The 23,565-nt window shown below is 40.6% G+C and overlaps 1 protein-coding gene across 4 annotated transcripts in view; it reads left to right on the top strand.

Annotated features, from left to right (window-relative positions):
- The first annotated feature begins 13,359 nt into the window (after positions 1-13,359).
- LOC124232997 (NF-X1-type zinc finger protein NFXL1) overlaps positions 13,360-23,565 on the top strand; it is a 55,898-nt gene continuing 45,692 nt past the window's right edge. Inside the window, exons 1-4 of one of the 4 annotated variants that reach the window (XM_046649993.1) lie at positions 13,360-13,418; positions 13,760-14,005; positions 16,459-16,635; positions 20,978-21,087. In XM_046649993.1, coding sequence (XP_046505949.1) covers positions 13,762-14,005; positions 16,459-16,635; positions 20,978-21,087 — 531 coding nt within the window. In that variant the 5' untranslated portion in view covers positions 13,360-13,418; positions 13,760-13,761. The remainder of the gene's footprint in view (positions 13,419-13,759; positions 14,006-16,458; positions 16,636-20,977; positions 21,088-23,565) is intronic. The other 3 variants (XM_046649994.1, XM_046649995.1, XM_046649996.1) reach the window with 3 other exon arrangements.

The raw sequence follows: 23,565 nt of genomic DNA on the forward strand, positions 1-23,565 counted from the left end.
TTACATCACTGACTGGGAATTACCATGTACATCATGGTCAGGGTACTATTTAAAAGGAATTAGAATGCAATAAAGTAAAATAAATTCTAAAACGATAGCGATTATTATTTATTTGATAATTTAGTAGGGATTTAGGAAGTTGTAGAGCTTCAGGGTCTTTTTAAGGACATTAACCCTTGTACTCTAAGACTTATGAAGGGTGCTTGAGAGAAACTTCTTATTGATAAAAGCGCGACAAATCAGACTTTACTATACAAGTATACGCGTATATGTTATATATAAAATATATAACATTGAAAATATGTTGTAGGAATCTTTTATAATAAATTTTTAAAATTCTCTGATAATTGAAACCTGACATCAGTGGCTACTATTTACTTTTCTGACTGGCCAGCAATAAAAAAAGAGAGAAAGGTAATAATATTGATGAGTGATTAACAAAGGAAATTGGTGTAATGTTAAAAAAGGAGACCTGAGGGTTCTATGGACCTGCATGGGTATCACTTGGGAGCTTCTTAGAAATTCAGAGTCTCAGGCCCTAACTACTGTTTCTGAATCTGCATTTTAGCAAGACCCCTAGGTGATTCATACCCACAGTAAAGCTTGAGAAGCACCTATCTAGAGAACCAGGAAGGAATTAATGGGAGGATGGTTCTAGAAAAGGGAACTATATGACGGGAGCGTGGTTGTGGAAGACATGACTCATCAATCATACAACTCTCTACTGCTGAACCCAGATATGGTTCAAAAATTCTTCTCAACACAGCTTTCTGGAATTGACACAAGATTTCTATTCCTGCCTATAATAACGTGACTTAATATGGCTTCTTATTAATTTGACATTTCAGGTATTTGTACAGACCTCAATCAGTGTATGCCAATTTATTCTACTCCTCGAATAGAATATCTATTGAACTATACATTGTCTTTGCAATCCTATGTTTCCTTTCTGTATTTTGCCTATCTCTTTAATATCAGCAGGCAAGTATTTCCTCACTACAGAGGAAGTGGCTAGTCCTGGAGTAGGTGGGCAGTGAGTTATATGTAACATGGTTTCTGCCTGAGACAAATGCTCTTTTTCCTCTCTTTTTTTCTTATTCTTCTTATTCCTTCTCCTTCACCTGCATTTTATTCTTTGTCTTTGTGCTCTTTCTTGCCTGTTATAAAAATGTCTAAGACACTGTAAAAGGCTTGCTGGCTACTCCTATTAGGCAGATTTGGTAAGATAGGAGGGAGTGAGGGTCACACACCTGGCTCAGGGCTGGCTCCCGAGGAGAAGCAGCCCCAATCACACCACCCAGGGGGGTGGGTACTTTGAGTCTGATCTGGGCTAGAGACGTATCCAAGGGTTCTGATTTGACGATCTCTGGCCCAAAACTCTACAAGTCTTGCTGATGCTTACATTGGACAGTGGCAGATTCTTGGTTCAAAGGCCAGGGGTAAGAAGGGTTTAGCCAATTCCTTTCTCATGACTCCTGCAGGTAGACACTCGGACAGGTGGCAGTGAGAGCTCCAGTTTAGATACCTGGGGGTGCAATGCAGAGGTTTACAGCTGTGTTCCAGCTTCATCGGGGGATTTTTAAAAAAGACAGGAAACCTGTGGCTTGAGGGTGATCCATGGTAAGAGTGCTGACCTGGGTACTTGTGGATGCCAAAGCATGAGCTCACCTTTTAGCAGTCCAGACACCAGCCGTATTCCAGGCTCATTCCAGACTCCAGGTGGCTCTCTGGAACTAGCATCTTAACACATCAAGGCTAGAACAGGCTTGGCATAAGGACGAGGGAAGGCTGACTGAAGTTTAAAGATGTTTAATAATTGCATCTGAGAGGAGATTGGAGAGAGAAGTCTGGGACTCATGGATGGCAGATCAGGGAGGAAGCAGAAACCTCATCACCCAGTCTTGCTTGCGTATCTGACAAGTGTTTACCCTGCCTCCCACCTCAATTATAACGTAAAGTTCCCATCGGAAGGAATCACTGCAAAATTTTGTATACATTCTCTTTAAAACCAGCTTTTCCAACTAGAAATATGATGTGATTAAGCTTCTTACCATTAGGTGGCAATGTTGGTCTACAATTATAACTTCAAAGTCTGAAGCTGTTTTTCTCCACAGAAATTATAGGTAGTAAAATTAGAGCTCTTTGGCAATAATGGGTAATTTTTTTCTAACATGGATATTTCCAGAATATTTTAGTATAGCAAAATGTAAACCAATCTAAGATGAAAACATGGTCAAATAAAATTTCAAATGCAAGTTTAATGGATAAAGTAACAAGATAAATTGAAGCATTTCAATATTTCTTAATTTCACCAAAGCGATAATGATAATTATATTACAGGAAGCTTTTTGCTAACTTGTAAGATATATAGTAGAGGTAAGCAAAAGGGAAAAAAAGGAGAAAACAGCATTTATATTGAAATTCAGTTTATATTTTTATTAAAGAAAAATCCATTGCTTTAAAAAGTTTGAAAACTACTGATCTGTTTTAACAGTGTTGAAAGCATGCCTGGCTAGGACACTGTCGATTTAGGTAATATTCTTCCTTATGATTACTGAAATTGTACTATTGGATGTCCTAGTTTTTAGACTTTTCAGAATATAAAATACTGAACAACAGGCTTACAAGAAGAAGAAATAGTTTGCTATTCCCTGAACTAGTTTACCTCTAGAGGAAGAGAGAAAGCAGGAAATTCAAGGAAAGAGAATCATAGAATATAGAAAATGCAAGAACACTCTGGAGAGCACCTAGCTCACCCTCCTCATTTTACAAATACAGAAATGATGAGTTGTTGAGGATGTCGAGTACCAGGGACTTGGAGTGAAACTGGGGGATTTTACCATATATCTGAGAACAATATGCTAATATCTGCTAGAGCCCAACATTGGGCTGACCTAAAACCCAGCAATTTCATTCTTAGATATTAGTCACTAGAGAAAATCGGCCACATATGCACAAGGAGACATGTTGAAGAATGCTTATAATGGTAAAAAATTGGAAACAGCCTAAACGTTCATCAAAAGGAGACTAGATATATAAATTGGAATATATTCATACAATGGAATTCTATAAAATGTTTAAATAGTAACAGACAACACCTAATGCTTGGTTTATGCCAGGCACTGCCCCAAGTACTTTCTAGATGTCAATACATTTAATCCTCATGACAACCTATAAGGTTCCATCATGTCCTCTGTTTAACAGATGAGGAAAGAGAGGCACAGAGAGTATAAGTAATTTGCCCAAAGCCCACAGGAAGGAAGTGGAACGACCGCTATTTGAACCCAGACAATGTGGTCCAGAGGTGCCTGCTCCTAACCCTTCCATTTGTGCTGACTGTCCTATGTACCTATAATATCATCCATACAAAATTTACAAACATACAACCCAATACTAGATAGTGTTGATGGCTCTGCACCTGTGATGTAACAGTTTAATAACAGGCATGGGAATGACACATAGCAGAAACCAGAACAGAGGTTACTTCTGTGGGGGATGGAGAGGATAGGATGGCAAAGAGGGTGAGAAATTCATAGGACTTCAACTATCTGTGCTGTTTTCTATCTTTTAAAACAATCTGAAGCAAATAAGTCCAAATGTTAAGATTTGACAAACTTATATACAATTATGTATATACCTTCTTTCTATAATTTTTGGTATATTTGAACTATTTCCAAAGAAGAAAAACAAAGAGGAGTAGAGGAATTAAGTCTAAATTCACACAGCTAGTTTAGTGGCAAAGCCTGAACTTTTAACCCCTGGTTCAGTGTTTGTTTCTCTATGAGGTTGTACTTGACTGCTATCTGCACAGACCAAGTCGAGTGCTTTATGGGGTTCTCCTTGGTGAGAACATGCCTGTTATCTGTATGTTTCCACTTTAAGCCAGTCAGAGCGCATATTGGGTAAATTTGAGACAATACCTTCTAGAATTACATCTCATGTCTGGCTCTTGGTTTCCTGATGAATTAGAGGTGAAAGAATGCATTTTTCACCAATGCATTCCTCTGGGATTCTGAAAATAGCAATTTACCACAAAATTACTCATCGGGCTGACAATGTTGGCCTTTAAAAAGAGTTGATATTGGATTTCTTGTCAGATTGCCAGTTTCTCCTTTTTGGTTAGGTTCATTTCTGTGTTATCTGGGCTGAGCTTTGGCCAGTTGGACTTGGTCCAAGAAGCTACTTGAATTAGTTCTTCAGAGAGCAGGGAGCCTGTTTCCTGGGGTTGTCACAGAGATTCACGATGCTGAGGGGCATAGGTATCCTGGTGGCACCAAAGTCCATGGTGTTCCTTGATATCCCCCAGTTGGTCTCATTGCTTACTCTCGGCAGAAAGAGTAACCGACGAGCCACCGGGGCACTCAAGGGATGAACACTTGCCTACCAGTATCAGGAGGCCTCTAGGATGGGAATGTAATTTTTTTCCATTCATTTTTGAATGTAATAAGTCACTCTTCTTAGTTCCTTAGTTTGAAAAAAATACTGATAATTAATAAATCTACATTACAAGTATTTCCATTGCTCCCTTCAGATATAATTTCAAAATGCTCAAAGAGCACAAAAGATATAAAACTCCCAAAGAAGCATATCAGTAAGGTAACATGACATTTGCTTTGATTATATACCTTTTATTTTTATGTTTAAAATAATTGGGCATTTGAACTCATTGATTAAAGAGAGGCGATTCTTTCATGATAGAAAAATGACAGGTTTTTTTTTTTTACTGTACTGAAATAATGGATATTGTTTCCCTTTTTAGAAATTCTTTATTGAGATTTTCGTGCTAAATTCCTTAATATAGACCTCTTGATTTAACACCACTGACCTAGTCTCATTTCTATCTTTTCCTTTTTTTTTTTTTTTTTGAGGAAGACTGGCCCTGAGCTAACAGCCATGCCCATCTCCCTCTACTTTACATGTGGGATGCCTGCCACAGCATGTGTAGGTCCACACCGGGGATCTGAACTGGTGAACCCTGGGCCGCTGAAGCAGAATGTGCGAACTTAACCCCTGCGCCACTGGGCCGGTGCCCCCCACCACTTTCTTTTTAAAGATTGGCACCTGAGCTAACATCTGTTGCCAATCATTTTTTTTCTTCTTCTCCTCAAAGCCCCCTAGTACATAGTTGTGTATTCTAGTTGTATGTCCTTCTGGCTCTGCTATGTGGGATGCCACCTCAGCATGGCTTGATGAGGGGTGCTAAGTCTGCACCCAGGATCCAAACCAGTGAAACCCCGGGCCACCCAAGCGGAGCATGCAAACTTAACCACTCGGTCATGGGGCTGGCCCCCTATTCTTTTCCTTGCGAGGGGGCCTGCTCCCCTGGCCACCATGCCAAACCAGCAAGGCTTTGCTTAAAGGCAGCTCAGAGAGGGTGGTCAAAAATAACTCACAAAAAATATACAAATACGTAATATAGATTAACTACATTTCAAACACTTATCTACAATCAAATATAGTACGTCATGTATATTGGCAACGTGGATTAATCATTGGCTCCCTGAGCCCAGTTAAGATCTCTCTCTTCAAATTCTATGATCCTCTCAAACTTTAAATTGTATATAAGATTTAGAACAGACATTATGCAGTAAAAGATAAGGATAAACAGATTCTCGATGTATTGATCCTGATGGGACTGGTCGTACTTAACATGTATAAACACGATCATAAAACCAGTGGATGAGCCTCAGTATAGAGAAGTTCCACTGGGGGTAAAATAATTCCAATTATAATTTTAAGATGATTGCATCTAAGCAATCAAATGCAGAAAAGGCCTAGATAAGGAGCTTGTAATGTTTTATAGCTTGTAACGTTCCCAGTGAGGATTTACAAAAAGATCACAAAAAGACTATGTGTCATTAGGAAGTTTTAAGAAGAAACTTTCTTGCCTTTGTGGAAAATCATGAGGCATCCTAACTTAGAAACTTGTCTGAACTTCTGTTTAGTGAACCCTGAATATATTTCACTAGAGGTGGATGAGCTCTTAACAATGACTAAAAGGGTGACGTGTGAATAAATGGCCGTAGGGGAGGGAGCATGGGACTCTAGTCCAGAGAGACAAAGCTGACAGAATTTCTTATGCTTAAAAAAACCCCAAACAACAACAAGCAAAGAAACCTAGATGATCATTAAGAGAATGGAAAGACTTACCACTGGCTAATTCGTCTGATACTCCATCTGTAAAGGTCCCTGGGAAACTGAAAATTCCCAGACCTATCTTTGACGACTAAGAGAAAAGGAACATCTAATCTCACTGTGGAAAGACACCTTAAAGCTCATCTAGCTCTGAAGCCAAATGTGAGAAATGGAGCGATCCAGGAGCCCCTGACTTTGCTTTACTGTTTGGACTTTCCTGAGTGTTTGCTGTACTTTTAAGACACACTACAGACAACATGGTACAAAAACTGTTCTCACTGGGAGCAAATGATTCTTAAAAGTGAATATTCAGCAAAGTTTTGAAGAAAAGAAAAAAATATTATTTCTGAGCAGAGAGGACAGGTGCAATAATGAGAGTAGTTGTTTCTAGGGCAGTCTGTTCCAACTTCCTTGATTATGACCCACAGTAAATGACCCATATAAAATGCATTTTGTGTGACCCAGAAAGCACACAGCTGTAACAAACCTTTCAGAAAAGAATACTTACCCTTATAACATGCAATGCACTCAGGAACTTCCTTTTTTATCTATTCTATTTTAGTTCTTTTGAAAAAATGCTTGTTGCAAACTACTAAATTGATTTAATGATTAATTAATGGGTCACTACTGGAAATTTGTAAAGAAAGCTCTTTTCCAGAGAAGGGTAAGTAGAATTGCCTAGAAGAGGAAAGAGTTCACGTTAGCCTAGGCAGAGCTGAGGGAAATCATGTAATGGGAAAGGGGAGGGGAAAATACACAAAAGTGGAGGTTGTGGCAGTCTTTTCATATGAAACATCAGGACGATAACTCCTCACAGTGCTTTTGTGGGAATGAAACACAGCTTATTTAGAGTGGTTGCTTGTTATTTCTTGAGATCATAAAGTACTGGTGAATTATTCCACTCCCAGCCAGTTACATCTTTTTTGTGTGTGTTAGGAAGACTGGCCCTGAGCTAACATCTGTTACCAATCTTCTTCTTTTTTAATTGAGGAAGATTGTCACTGAGCTAACATCTGTGGCAATCTTCCTCTATTTTTTGTATATGGGACACCACCACAGTCTGACCTGATGAGCAGTGTGCAGGTCTGCACCTGGGATCAGAACCAGTGAAGGCCGGGCCGCCAAAGTGGAGTGTGAACTTAATCGCTATGACACCGGGCCAGCCCCTATCTTCTTCTTTTTTAAAGTGATATCTGAATGTCAATCCCACTTTGAGGGGCTTAGAGAATTTTCTTTCAACACATTCAGAGAAATAGTGAATCTTTTACTAGATTGCAGGTGAATGGCAAGCATGTTTTTACAAGGTGCCTTGAGTTTACTTGAACTAGAATTTCCCAGATTTTTTTTCTCTTCAAGAGGAAAACACAGTAATTGTGAAAATGAATGCACCTAACAACTTTAGGAGCCTTAGACACTGTTTGGGGGCAGGATCAGTCTATAGCAGGAACTAATAGGTTTCTAGTGTCACGGTTTTGAAGCAAACCCTGGAAAAATAAGCACAACAGAATAATCCAATAACAATCCTAGAAAGCATCTTCAGATGTCAGGTTAACTACTGCTGAGCTCACCTGATTAATACCCAACAAAATGATATCTAATCGATTGCAAAGATCTCCAGGAATTGAAAATTTATCACCCCCTTTAGCTAGTGATTCTATTCTCTGACAACCATCTCATTTCCTCTGAATTTTTTTTTTTTTGAGGAAGATTAGCCCTGAGCTAACATCGGTGCCCATCTTCCTCTACTTTACATGTGGGACGCCTACCATAGCATGGCTTTTGCCAAGTGGTGCCACATCCGCACCCGGGATCCGAACCAGCGAACCCCGGGCTGCCGAGAAGCGGAACGTGTGAACTTAACCGCTGCACCACTAGGCCGGTCCCTCCTCTGAATTAAAAATAACAAAACTCTTTTAATGACATTTGATTACAGGTTTATATTATAAAATTTATTGAAATTGAATCATCGCCTTTCTTTCCTCCACAAAACTGGACTGTTTGTACTTTGTATTAGTCTAGCAGTTGGTTCATCTGCAAACAGAAGCTAATAGTGGCTTAGTAGAATTCAGGAACTGTGCTTTAAACATGATAGATCTATATTTACTACTCATGCTGACGTCCAGATGTAGGCAGACCAGGACTGCTATCACATTTTGCTCAATGAAGTCCTCGGGGATACAAGCTCCTTCTATATGGATGCTTCAACCAGTCTGGCCTCCATTCCCTAGGCGTCCTCTCCTAAGATCACTTCATGGTCTGAGATGGCTAATCCAGCTCCTGCCATCCCATTCACACCTTAGGCATTGGGAAAGAGAAAGGCAGGAAGAAGGAGATCCTGTCTCCCTTCAGGACACTTTCCAGAAGTCACACAACTCACTTCCACCTACATCTCACTGAGAAAAACTTACAGTGTGGTGCTGGGCTACACTCAGCAGCAAAAGAGGCTGGAACAATATGGTGTTTACTATAGGATAAATAATATATATGAGATATACATAATGCCCATAATATTAGGATAACATACATAGTATATCCAATATATAATAATACTGAAGCTGGGTCCCTGAGGCTTACAGTAAATATTCAATAAGATTAGCTTTCGACCTTGTTATGAAAAGAAGTTAATCTTGGCAATTAGCTGTTTTCCTGTTTAACCTGAGGAGTAACTCAAGGGTCACAAGGATTTATGAGCTTGTTTTACAGAAGATAAGAATGGCTTCAAGGATCACTAGATTACCAGCCCCTAGTGATACCGAACCTGAAGTGAGTTCGCTGACCTGTTGTGCAGCAAGCCAATCTCTGACACTGGGTGTGGTGGAAGAAAGTAGAAATTTTATTATTGCACAGTGCTGAGCAAGCAGAGAGGGCAGCTAACGTTGAAATCCCAAACTCCCCGAAAAGCTCAAAGGAAGGGTTTTTACTTGGGGTTTTAGGTAGGGGAGGGGGAGCATATGGCCTTGTTGGTTGGAGCTTTCCCAGTAGCCTGTATGTCCGTGGCAGGGAGGAGATAGTAAATGCAGGCGCTTGTCCTTGGTGGTGTCTGTGTCCATGGAGGATAGTGGATTCTGGAGCCAGGAAGCCAGGGAGTAAGCAGGGAATGAGTGCTTTGGTTTTAACCCCATATATGCTGGGTTTAATGTAGGGAAACTGATATCAGGGTCGGTAGGTATCACTAGCTGCCACCGATGCCCTTCAGAAGTCAGATTGCCCAGGGGCTTATCTGGAATGAAAGAAACACGGATTACCCTTTTGTTTCTCTGAACTTCCTCCTGCCACACCCCTTAGCTCTATAAACCCCCCTGCCTTCTTCTCTTAAGGCAGATTTGAGAGAATGCATGCTCCTGCTTTCTCATCTTGGCCAATTTGAATAAACCTTTCTCTGTCTCCCAGCACTGATGTCTCAGTGTTTGCTTACTGTACATCAGGCACACGAACTTGAGATTAAGAGGTTCGGTACCAATATTAACATAAAAAATATATATTTATACATAATATATTCTATTATAATATACTAAAGTCTAGCAGAAATATCTGCTTTCTTTAGAAATAAAACCCCTGGATTTATATATATGTCCCATGTACTTTAATTATTGCTCTATTTCCAGTGCCTAGAAAGTGTCTTGGGCATAATAGAGACATAATTATAAATAGTTGTTGAGGGGCCGGCGCAGTGGCACAGCAGTTAAGTGCACACATTCCGCTTCGGCAGCCCAGGGTTCGCTGGTTCAGATCCTGGGTGTGGACAAGGCATTGCTTGGCAAGCCATGCTGTGGTAGGTGTCCCACATATAAAGTAGAGGAAGATGGACACGGATGTTAGCTCAGGGCCAGTCTTCCTCAGCAAAAAGAGGAGGATTGGCAGCAGATGTTAGCTCAATGCTAATCTTCCTCAAAAAAATAAAAATAAAAATATTTAAATAAATAGTTGTTGAACAGATTAATGAATGCATGAATTTTCCAACCAATCCTGGGAAGATAAAACTCAGAGCTCAAATTAAGTTAAAGACTCAGATTACTGAAATGTGATTATTTGCACATCTAAGTTTGTAAACTGAGAGTCACAGAGACTATAGTTTAATTCTAGGTAGCTATTCTCCCACAAGGCCCTTCCCAGCTCAAATTTCATTATTATCTTTACATTAATTTTCCTGAAAAACCTTGATTTATGATGTTACCTCCTTTCCCTTGTACCTCATAGTAGCTACTTACTGTCAACATTGAGATCAACATTTTCTACTTCTATTTTCAAGGCCTCTTCAACCCTGTTTATCACCTTTGCCTTGGGATTCAACAGAATTTTCTCTTTTCTGGTTCAAATATGTGCCATGTTTATTTTCACTTCTAAGCTTTGGCTCATGCAGCCCCTACGGCTTGGAACACCTCCTTCCACCCCATTCAAATATTACTCCACCCTTAACAATTTTCTCAGTTCTCAGCATCTTCATGAGCCTCTTCATCCCTATCCTGGTACTTTAGTTAGTGAACCCTTCTCATCTCTGACTATGAATGTCCGGCACCTGACAGTGTTGGGTATTTGTTAGACTCAGCTACAGATTGATGGATAGATTATTCAGTGGAATATTTGAAAACAGTTTACATTAAATACGAATAAATGTTCGGTTGACTTTGTCTCTGTTGTGAAGGTTTCCCTGAAAAAAGTAAAATGATATCCCAGTTAAAAAAATTTCTCTTTTTCATTCTCATGAAATTTGCATCATACAGTACTATTTTTATCATTCAATTCTGAATATTACTAAGTAAAACAAAAAAGGAATCAGTCTTCTAAAGTTACATGCATTTTAACCTGGCTAGGAAAATCATTCTGATTGTTTAATTTTTCTAGTGCTCCTCTGCCCCACATATGGCAGAACATCATTTTTACTTATTTTGGCTGGTATATTTTACACTTTATGTTGTATCCTTTATTTTACTTAACACTTTCTCCTTTTCTTTTTAGTTGCAGTCTGAGCGGGTCATACCCAGTATGCCAACTGATACATAAAATGTTTATAGCTCCTTTATCAGTCTGGGTCAAATCAGGAATAGAAACCACACAGGGGTTTAGTTTAACAAAGAATTACTAAGCTCTCATAAAGGAATGACGATGAGGAAACGGTATATGCTCCTCTAGGACTGAGGGACAGTACTCAAGGAAGGACAAACTTGGAAGGGTCCCCCTCCCCAAGGCTGGGGTTCAGATCTTATTGGAGAAGGTGAAGTTCAGCCCACTGGAGAGCAGATAACCTTACTGGTTCCTTCTGGCCGCAGCTGTTCTGCAGTCTCTCTTGAGTGGGGTGGGCGTGCAGAGGGAATGGGGCTGAGGCACAGGTGAGCTGAGCCTGGGTCTGCAGAGGGAGTGATGGCAGATGCAAGGGGCGGGGGTCAGGAAACAAGTAAGGGGCATCTCAAGGCACCAGTGTGAGCAGGCGGCCTTCGGACCAGTTTCCATGTTGAGAAGGCTGCTGGGAAGGGTGAGGCCAGGCAGGGCCGAGGCTGCAAGTTCGCTGACCCGCTGTGTAGCAGCGGGAAATACCAGAACAGGGTCTTTCTTTCAGTGTCTCTCCAGCGCCCTCTGCTGAGAAAACTTCACATTGTGCTATCCGTGGAGATCTTTAAAGAAGTCCTATCCATTATCACAGAGAATATAGTGAAGGGTGAATTGGACCTGAGAGGCAATAAGTTGATAACTGGCACAGTGTTTACCTAAGTACAGATTTATTTGTCAAGGATAGATGTAATTGGGGAGTTGTGTATGGATATTCTAGCAAAAAGAATTCATATCAAGAGGTTACGTCAGTAATGGATAAAAACAATAAAATCATTTTTCAAATGACTGAACAATAGAGGTATTCAGATATCTTTTTTCTATATTTTATTTTAGAATTCTTTTCAAAATTGAGGTGTATCATACATATAGTAAATTGCACAAGTCATAAATGTGTAATTGTTGAGTTTTTACATATGTACACACAAGTGAAACTACTACCCAGATCAAGATTTCTCATGTTCTCCCCCCCCTTTTTTTTTGGATGAGGAAGATTCACCCTGAACTAACACCCATGCCAATCTTCCTGAATTTTGTAGGTGGGATGCCTCCACAGCATGGCTGACGAGCAGAGTAGGTCCTGCCCAGGATCCTAACCTGCAAACTCCGGGCTGACCAAGCCACGAGCGAGCGGAACTTTAACCACTTGGCCACACCCTCCGCCTCCCCATGTTCCCTTTTGATAAACACAAAGAACTCTTGTTTTCCTCAAATACTGTCTGAAATTTCAAAGTAGAAATAGCAGCAGTGGTAACTTTTGAAAACACATTCTCAATTTACACACCTCTACATTATGATATATATTAGCTCTCCATTACAAAACTTTACTACGATACTATCATAAATGCTCATTCAGAGAACACATAAGATTCTTTCCGATTCCAAAGTAGTATGATTCCTGATTCCCAAGGTGAAGGGTTGTATAAGCATTGTGTAGTCCCAAACACGATGACTATATTTCTCAATCCCAGACAGATTCCCACAGTTTTGAAATTTCTCTCTCTATATCTAGGTCCCTTATTGGAAAACTCAGCGAAGTGAGACGATTTAGGTCTTGGGTCTCAACTACTTTCCTTAATAAAATCTACTTTAGGGAGCTGTCGTGAGGGTAAAAATCGGCCTGCTTCAGTACAAGCATATTGTAAACTATAAAGGACTATGATAATAACAGGCGTTAGATTTATCTTCTACATTGCTTTAGCAAACCAGAAAGGGCGCTTTCTCCATCTAGTTTTCCGCAACAGTATCCCAGCTTTCCCTCCCTCTTCCCCGACCCCGAAGCGTTTTCACTTTCCCGTCAGTGAGACTCCTCCTGCCACCTGAAAGCCCGAAGGCGAGGCTAGAGATGGCAGGCAGTCAATTACGGCCCTCCGGACAGAATCCTGATACCCAGCTTGGTTTAAGGCAGCCGCAGGGAACCAGAAGCACCCTCCGACATCAACAACTGGGCTGGGGCGACTCGCTTTCCGCCCGCTTGCGCCCTCTCTGGGCGCCGACCTCGCCTGAGCCCCAGAGCACGCCGGGAACTGTAGTTTCCGAAGGCCCGACGCAGTAAACGCACGCGCCCGGAGCCCCGCCCCATTCCCGGATAAGGAAGCGGCCAGCGGTGCCACGCATTCTGCGGGCGGTGGACGGGGGTTTCTGGGAGTTGTAGTCGCTGGGGGCGGGCGCCGTCGGTAAGGCGACGTAGCTTTCCGTAGGGTCCGCTACTGCAGTTGGTTCCTGGCGGGGGCCGCCGGGTCAGTCTGCAGCTCTTCCCCCACCGCGGTCCCCCTGAGGCTGAGGAGGCGGTTAGCTTCTCCCCGGCTCTCCCTCTCCGGTTCCTTGGATGCTCCTTGCCCCGCAGTTCATTTCTCTGCCCAGTCCTCTCCCTCGCCCTCTCCGTCCATCTCCAGCGCCCGGACTTAGAGGGGACTCGCCCTCCGGGAGCGTAGGGCCGCGACCTGCTCAAACTCGGTCCCTGCCCTGCGGAGACCTTCCTGGTTCGGCCCTCCGACGGGCTTCCCCCACCGCCCCTCTCCCCTGCCTCGGCGCCCCTGCGCTCACGCTCCTTCCACTCCTTTTTTTTTTCCTTCTGCAGGGATGGAAGCCTCCTGGCGCCAGGTGGCCGGTGGCCGAGGCCGAGCCCGAGGACGGGCCACCGGGGCCCCCTCCTCGGGAAATGGAGTCCATCTCCGCGGCGCCGGAGGAGGGCGAGAGAAGGGGTCGGTGGGCGCTGCAGGTCCTGGCCCCAGCCCCGGAGGAGCGGCGACCGCTGCGGCTGCAGGTAGCTCCTCCCGGCGCAGCCCCGCGGGACCTGGAGCCCCGCAGCCTTCCGCGGCCAGTGGTGAGAATGGCTCCCGTCCTCGCTCTCACCTGCGTGCCCACCAAGGCGCTTGCCCGGCAGAGCTGCCTCCGCCCTTGCTCTCACTCACTTTTCTTCTCCTTCGGGAGTTTATCACGGGCCCCATTTCTCGAACGTTTCAGGCAGCTCCTCTTTTCGGCATTCTAGGCAGATTCCCATCACACCTCTTTCATTTTAACTTTACTTGGTATTGATCTTTGTTACTTCTCAGTCTAGTCTTCTGCCTTTCCCTCTTTTTGCCTACTAAATCCCTAAACCAAAAGTTGCCAATTGTGGCCCGGGGGTCTGATTTAGCCTATAATTTGGTTTGGTTAACACAATCCTTTGTCTGAATTGGTTGCCTGCGATTTTTTTGTTTCTTTTTAAAATCTGATAAAAATCTGGTGAGCAACTTTCCTTGTAAAATAAGATCTTGCGGCTTTAGTACTTTTGTGCGTGGCAACGGTCGGCTGGACTGAGGCGCAGAAATCCCCTTTAGATTGGGTTTAGGCACTCCATTTCGCATTCTCTCTCCTACTTCTGGGACCAGTTGTCATTTTGCATCTTTACCTGATTGCCTTATTTTAGTGACTTTAATTGTCTATGCCCTGTAAGCGCTTGAGCTTGTGGTGTGGTTCCTATTCACAAATTTCACGTCCTTTCCTGGATGTAGCTGGTGTGGCCTCCTCCCGCCTGTCAATAAATATCCTTCATCCAAGGCTGTGTGTAGTGGAGCCTAGGAGCACCCAGACAGCTCTTAGTTGTCCATACTCATGGAGGAGTACATGAGGCCAAGGGGATAATCCTCGCAATCATTGTATTTTTGTTTTTGGAGTATATTTTTCAGAATATATTTTTTGGGGGAAGGAGCAAATTAAGCTTCCAGGTGTTTTCTCCTAAGCTAATTTTAAAGTTAGGTGGTATTCTTTTAGCTTGCAGTTACTGAGTTTATGTTATGGTGGTGGTAAGGTGTGCAAGTTGGAGACCTGTGAACAGTTTTGGTAGACTTCCTTGGGTTTTGTGCATAATAGAAAAGCAACCATCCTTCACCTAGATAATTGAGATTTGATTGTAAGAAATAATATGTGGGACCGTTGCTTTGTCAGTTTTCCTTAAGATGCTCTTATGTGGGTACATTGATCAGTTTATGAATGTTTTTTATTATATATGTCTAATTCAGCCATTTAAAAAGTGTATCCTTGAGCGGTAGTTTCCCAAATTAATGACGTTTATTATCTCTCTTACTGTATAAGTTTTGAGTCACATCTTATAGCCATTACTTTTCTCCTGATACTCAAAGATTCCTATGTAGGCACTGTACATTTTCCTCCACTTTTACTTGAAATACTACATAATCTCCAACCAAACTGGCTGCAACAAGAAAAGGAAAACATTTCATGAGGGAAATAAAAGATAAAATATCATTAAGTACAAATACACCACCTGAGATAAGAAACTTTATCTCGGTAATGGCTCATCAGTTTCAAGCATAAAGTGAATTTTAATTTAGTAAATTTAAAATCCTCTCAATATGGGCACTAATGAATTCAGATCAGTTCAGTGTGTTTGTGGTTCCTTTCTTAAACTATAGTTATTGTCCATAAGAGTTCATTAACACCGACTTAGTGCTTGAAGAAAATTCCCATGCTCCTGGCTCTTGAGGAGTTTGAAGTCTCATTGGGAATGTGCTATGAAATAATCTGATTCTTTTTGCGTTATTATTTAACCAAGGAACAAAATGAGAAGGACAGACAGTGCTAAAGAGCATAGTGGAAGAACTACCCAGAGCTTAGTTAACATTTCTTTTGAGAATGAATTTGTTATGAGAAGCACATTGTCCATGTGAGCAACATTTTGTGTGGATTAACGTTGAATATGTATGTTTTGTGACCACGTTTAATAAAGGCAGGAAGTCCTTGAGCTTTCTTAGAAGCAGGTTATAAACATAGTGGGTGTACGTGAATATTGTTTGTGCAGTCTTTGGTGGGCCAAGCCAGGCTGGGCTGTAGTTTGGAGGAAGGTGGTTTGAAAAAGCACGGGCCTCCACTGATTCTGAGGTGTTCTCTGTGGGCTTGTTTCCCCACCCATCACTGTGTACAATTTACTGTTAAACATCCTATTGTAATTTTTGTTAATGTCCTTATTTTGAGGTTGATCACTAGTTTTTTGATACTTTTATCATACTTTTCTAATTTTCTTCATTGATTTGTTAGTCTCTCTGTTTCTAAAACAATTTGCCATGTTTAGCAGGCTATTTAACCAAAGTGAAAGATTTTATTGTGGTATTGTTTTTTAGTTGTGTAGCAAGAAATTTGAAAATACATTTTTTCATGGTAGTAAAATAGAATGCTCCAAAGGTGACTTTTAAGTCTGTATTTTAAAGCAGTGTGTTGGTACATCATGCCTTGCTTTTTGAGAGATTGGTGGAAATGAAGCTCAATGTTTTTTCTTTTAAGCAGAGCTCATGTCTCAAAGGAAATTTGAGGAGATCAAGAAGGCTAATCAAGCTGCAGCCAAAAAACTTGTTGAAGAACACTTTAGCTCTTCCTCTGAAGAAGAAGGAGATGAAGATTTTGAGGGAAAACGGGGGAAAATAGTTGCTAATACGTTTATAACCTACACTACTCAGACAGGTACTGTATGGTCTTGTAAATTTTAACTTTTTTGACATCAATGAAAATATATTCCTGACTTTTTAAAAACACCCTTACTCTCTATGGAATAGTTTTTGCATCATAAAAATGAACATTTTTGTGTTATAGAGTTGAACTTTAGTACATTTTACTACTTGAGTTATATGTGGTATAACACTAATCTTTCTGTAAAGCAAATAGAATAGCAGTGTCTCTCAGCCTTAGAAGTTCTCCTGTGTGTTTAATTGGCGTTCCATTAGAGAGCTGGGAGGGGGGTGCCAGAACTCCCTGTGACATGAGTGGGGTCAAGTCATTCTGCTTATGATTTGATTGGACTTGAGGACTTTGAATACTTCTTTAAATCTCTTCTTCCTTTTTCTCTCTTTTACATCGTGGTAAATGTATCTTGAAGTCAATTTCATTTTTTGGCTTTATTCCTTTATTTTATATCTTACAACTTCTGATTTTCATTCTTTTTTTTTTTTAATGAAATCTTCTCAGGTTTGACATGTACCATCATATTATATGTTGTATATAATTGTATGTTGTGTATATTTGGGTTACTCTTAAAGTCACATATTTTTACGAGAGGGAGGGTCAAAGTGACGCTGCTGTGAAGGATTTGGTACTCAGTGTAAAAATAGATTATTTTATAAATATAAATGCTTTTATACTTTCCACATTTTATACTTAAAGTCATTAATTAGAAACATGCTTGCATGTATTATCAACATTAGTTAGTTGCCTGAGTATATTGATGGCACATCGTCAAGTGGCTTTCCAAGGAGTTTACCATATCTGCTGAGGAATCAAGATGAGGAAGCTTGACTAAGAAGTCTGACTCAGCCAGGTAAAACTTGATAAATTAGGGTTTTCAGCTTTCTTGCTTCTAGAGGACTTCATAGAAAGTAACCTTAAGAAGTTTCCTGCCTTCAGGAGGACCTCGCTTAAACCACTCTATAGACAGGTTTTATTTTTTTTAAAGATTGGCCCTGAGCTAACATCTGTTGCCAGTCTGTTTTTTTTCCTCCTCCCTGCAAAGCCCCACAGTACATAGTTGTATATTCTAGTCGTAGGTTCTCCTAGTTCTACTATGTGGGATGCCACCTCAGCATGGCTTGGTGAGTGGTGCTAGGTCCCTGAGACAGGTTTTATTTTTGAATAGGAAATTTAGTGATGTAACACAGTATTTCTTCCTGTTGGTTAGAAAGCATTCATCATTTGTAAGTTTTATTAATTTTTAATCTGACTTTCATCTTAAAGTGTTAAGGCAATTTTTCTTACTCTGTTTTGTGTCAAATCTGTAAATATTTTGATTCTTGCTCCTTTGTGTTCTGCACTTTGCCTGTACCAAAGTAAGGAAATCTGACCACCTGATTTAAGAAAATAAATGCCAGAGTAATGAGGTGGTTCCCATCTCATGTTAGTGAATTGAAGACCAGGACTTTACCAAAGCAGTTCTTTTTTTTATGAAGAAGATTGACCCTGAGCTAACATCTGTGCCAATCTTCCTCTATTTTGTATGTGAGACGCCACCACAGCATGACTTGATGAACGCTGTGTAGGTCCATGCCCAGGCTCTGAACCCGTGAACCTCAGGCTGCGGAAGCAGAACATGCGAACTTAACCACTTCGCCACTGGGCCGGCACCAGCAGTTCATGCTTTTAATCTGAGCACAGCCTTTGCATGTTTGTGATCCTTCTTTCAAATTTCAGAGTTGCACAGTCAACTTGCTGATGGATACCTCTGTCTTGCTGGCCCATGGCCACTTCAAACATATGTTGAAAGATAACTTATTTCTTCTCATATTTTCTTTATCTCAGTTAGCAGCACCAGAATCTTCCCAGTCACTTGCCCACGCCAGAAATCTGGGAGCAGGAATGGCACATAGATGGCCTGAGTGTGTTTCATTCAGCTCCACTCCTCCCTCTGCCAGTGGCAGACATCTCGTCAAACAGCACTCGTTCCTTCTGAATCTTTTTTTTTTTTTTTAAAGATTTTATTTTTTCCTTTTTCTCCCCAAAGCCCCCCGGTACATAGTTGTGTATTCTTCGTTGTGGGTTCTAGTTGTGGCATGTGGGACGCTGCCTCAGCATGGTCTGATGAGCAGTGCCATGTCCACGCCCAGGATTCAAACTAACGAAACACTGGGCCGCCTGCAGCGGAGCGCGCGAACTTAACCACTCGGCCACGGGGCCAGCCCCGTTCCTTCTGAATCTTGACATGAGCATTGACTTTTTTTGTTTTGTTTTATTTTTTTGAGGAAGATAAGCCCTGAGCTAACTACTGCCAATCCTCCTCTTTTTGCTGAGGAAGACTGGCCCTGAGCTAACATCAGTGCCCATCTTCCTATGCTTTATACATGGGATGTCTACCACAGCATGGCTTTTGCCAAGCGGTGCCATGTCTGCACCTGGGATCCGAACCCGCGAACCCCGGGGCGCTGAGAAGGGGAACATACGAACTTAACCACTGTGACACCGGGCCAGCCCGGAGCATTGACTCTTGAAAGCAGCGCAAGCTGATTGTCACCAAGTCCTGCTGAGTTTTGCTTCTTAAATTTCTTAAACCTCCCTCCCTCCTCCCCACGTAGTCTCATTGCCTTAATTCAGGCTGCCACAGCTGTTTAATATGTAGATTAACTCTACATAGTAACTCTGTGAGGTAGAGACTACTTTTATTATTTTAAAAATGAGAAAACTGAGACAGACACTTAGTTGACTTGCTCAAGGTCGTTTCTTGCTTTATCTGCTGTAATTACCTCTTATCTGGTACTTTATGCTTCCGGTCTTGGTCTCGTCGTACTCATTTTTCTTTAGTTGCCAGAGTGATCTTTTCAAAATGCACGACTTCAAATGCCGTGTTATCTACCATGACATCTTGGGCAGTATACTTTATTGCTGCAGCCAAACTTTGATAGAATTTCCAAAGAAATCTTACATGAATTTAGTAAATACAAGGTTAGACTTTATTTTGTTAAAGCCTAATCCATCTTATTCTTAATTTCTATTTTACCTGTTAGCTGTTAAATTAGATGGAATTTAAAATGTTACGTATTTGTTAAAGCTAGCTATGCTGAAAAGCAAAATAAGCACACACGATATGATTATTAAGTCTGCCTTGAAGGATACTCTTTAAACTTCGATGTTTATTTAAAGTAAAGCAATTATCTCTAGTGGCTTTTTAATATCTTATAGTTTGGGGAGTGATTTTATCTATATTTATATCCCAAATTACATTTGTGTTTATACTATGGTAGGGCAAGTTTTTCTAAGTGCTGTATTTACATGGGTGATGTTAGAAAGTAAAGAATTATCCAAGTGTCCTATTTATTTAATTTTTCTTTTTTGATAACTTAAAGTTTGGTTTGAACCATTGCATTGCCATGGTAAGTTCCGTATGTATGATACTGTATGCTGTTAATCTACTTTTTCTTAGACACTTAGTCGAGCTCTGTTGGACAATCTTTACTAAAGGCATATAGGTTTATTTTTCCTATGCCAAAGGGACTGAGATTACAGCCCTTTTGGTGTCATGTGTGCTTTGGGGTAGTTTTTCTGCCTTTCATTTTGCTGTCACGTGTTATTTCTTGGACCTTCCTGTAGTAACCCCTTGCAGTGCGTAACCTGGTGGATAAGAGGGCTCACTTTGGAGTCACACTGAAGTTACCTAATTGTTCTATGCCTGCCTTTTCTCATCTGTAAAATGAAGATAAAAATAGCTCATTTAATCCTATTGAAATACTAATAGTAGAGTGCCTAGCAGATAAATACTCAGTTATTGCTTAGAGAAAATATGATCTAGTAATTTTTCCTAAGAAGTTCATTCTACCTTTTTAAGAGAAATAGTGAGTGTGACTTAATGAAACAAGGCTGTTGTACTGTAATGACCTCAAGATCTTTTCATTCAACAAGTTTTTATTAAGAACATTCTGTGTGTGAAACAGAAACACACACACACGTGCAGAGCTTGACGTTCAGTTCCTTTCACTTTGCTTTTTGCTGTGCTGGCCGTGTTATTGACATCTTGCTTCTCCTGCCTGTGGCTCTGCCGCCACCACATTGCTTAAGGACTGTAACAGCAATAACATTGCTGTAATAGCGTTATGCTCTGAAAGAAGGCCGTGGTACTATTTTTGAATCAAGTATGTAAGATTAATGTATGAACTTTGTGACCTCTGGGCAGCTCACTGGTTGCTTTTTTTAAAAACTTCTCATTTTTATCCTATATTTTGAGCAACTGACATTGCTGGACACTTCTCACATAATGTGGTGCTATTAGTGAGTTTGTGTTATTTTCAGATGTTGGTTAACGTGAGGTTTTCAATTTTTAAATTTCAAGATGGAGATACACGTGAATTAGAGCGAACAAAACAGTACGTAAATGAAGCTTTTCAAGCAGGGGCTATGACGTGCTTAATTTGTATTGCTTCAGTGAAGAGAAACCAAGCAGTAAGTTTTTTTCCTTATCTCTATTAATGTATCTTCTCAAAGTACCTTATTTTGCATTTACAGAACTTAACCATTTATTATTCTTATGCTTATTTTTGTTTAGAAATGCTTTATTTGAGAATGTTATTTACGAATTGATCATTATTTTGTAAATCTTTAATTTAAAAAATTACCTCTAAGTGAGCATTCAATATTTTTAACACTGTTAATATGACCGAAGCAAATATCTTCAGTTTTCATACATATGTCAATTTGATAAAGCATTTTTAGCATCTGTACTTTAAAGAGTCCCACAAATACTGAAATGTTAAAATGCGCTGTATTTCATTACTTTCAGTAGGTTTAACAAAAGATATATGGTCCATGCTTTAAAGGACACAGAACCCAGCAGTGACACTTAGGGTTGATTAGGGAGCTTCTCTTGTGTTGAAGATACTGTGGAAAGTGGCTAGGGTCACTGGGGAGAGATGGATTCAGATATAACTCATGTACTTAGAGGTGCTCTGGCCTAATGGTGAAGTTATCTATATGTAAATTTAAAAGTGCATTAATGAAGCAATTAAGGGCAAGTGATGGCTGAATATGATAGACTCAACATTTAGACCTCAGATTAATCCACTGCTATTACTGCAGCATTAGAGCAAATTAAGCCTGAACTGTTGCTGGAGGCAAAAATGATAAAACTGAGGCTGTCTTACTTTGAGCACATCATGAGTAGGCAGAATTCTTTGGAAAGTAGAAGGCAGCAGGAAAAGAGGAAGACTGTGTATGAGATGGGTTGACTCCATAAAGGAAGCTATAGGCATGAGTCTACAGAAGCTGAGTAGGGCTGTTGAGGACAGGATGTTGTGAACACCACTCATTCATGGGGTGGCCAGGACTCGGAGCCGGCTTGACGGCGCATGACAACATTATAGCAGCATTGCCTAGAGAAAGAAAATCAGGCCAGATGAAATGAGTTGGTCACGTAGAGTGAGTTAGAAATTGAACATACGTTGGATGGCACACGGTAGCAGATGCAGGTACCTTTGGTGCCTGGCGTCACATCTGGTTGGCTTACTCTGATTTCAGCTGCAGTGGATGAATTGTCTTTCTGCCTGTGGTTATAGTCCCACCTTAAACACTTACTATGTGTGTGGATTCTTTTGCTTTTTAACCTCAGTGCGTTCTCCTTGGGAACCAAGTCAGGTAGTACACAGGTGTAGCGCAGAAGCAGAAGGGAGTTAATGCCCCTTGGGGCAACGTTCCACCAGGTGGAATTGATCGTTGAGTGCTCCAGCCTCCTCTCTGCTAGGGGGTGGGGTAAGGGTAGTCCAAGGCATGAACACACATGGTTCTTCAGAGGGCCCATAGTCGGAGTGAACTTTGGCCCTTAGTGGGTAATATACCATTTATTTGTATTCCTTCTTCCTCATCTTGGCCCCTCATTCCTGCATCCCAATTCTCATTTCAGACACTGCTTTGAGGGGAACCCAGACTAAGAAGTTGACTTCTTTTTTTATGCTGTTGCTAGCTTATGCAGTCTACTACGTGTCTGATTTTATTAAACAGTTAGAAAATTTATAATGAAAGGAGAACTGATTTTTGTCAGTTAAAGTGTGGGCAGGTTTTAAAAATTAATTTACTACTATTCCTTAAGTTTTTAAATCATATATATATTCTCAAGTTTTTTGCTCACCTAATGTTTAGAATTTAGCATTATTAAGTGCTAAATTAATAGGTTTTATATAAAAAAAGAACTGTATATGGATATAGGTACATATTTATGTTTCAGGATTACTTTGTAGTGTTACTTATAATTGGAAATAATCTAAATGTCCAAGAAGATGTTGGTTAGAAAAATTATGATATATAAATCCACAGGATATACTGTATTGCTATAAACATCATATCTTATGAACGTGTTTGACAAGGGTAAATGGTTATACTATATTAAAAGAAGAGACTATAAAGTTACATATCAGTCATGTGACCTCATTTTTTGAAAAGTATGAAATATACGAAAAAATTGGATGCCATCCAGAATGTTAGTAGTAGTTCTAAATGAATCTGGGTGATTAATAATATTTTTCTTGCAAGTGTCCTATACTTAGATAAATTTTTTTTAAAGATTGGCACCTGAGCTAACAACTGCTGCCAGTCTTCTTTTTTTTTTCTTTTCTGCTTTTTCTCCCCAAATCCCCCAAGTACATAGCTGTATATCTTAGTTGTGCATCCTTCTAGTTGTGGTATGTGGGACGCTGCCTCAACATGGCCTTATGAGCGGTGCCGTGTCTGCGCCCAGGATTCAAACTGATGAAACCCTGGGCTGCCAAAGCGGAGTGCGCAAACTTAACCACTCAGCCATGGGGCCGGCCTCTGAGATAAATTTTTATAAAGAATGTTTATGCTATTATAGTGGGAGGCAAGATTTTTTTCTTTACTCCTTAGCTAGCTCTTCAAAATAATTTAGTGTGATGCTCATTTTAAAGTATTGTG

Source organism: Equus quagga, unplaced genomic scaffold (assembly GCF_021613505.1).
Source record: "Equus quagga isolate Etosha38 unplaced genomic scaffold, UCLA_HA_Equagga_1.0 146_RagTag, whole genome shotgun sequence".
Taxonomy (NCBI): domain Eukaryota; kingdom Metazoa; phylum Chordata; class Mammalia; order Perissodactyla; family Equidae; genus Equus; species Equus quagga.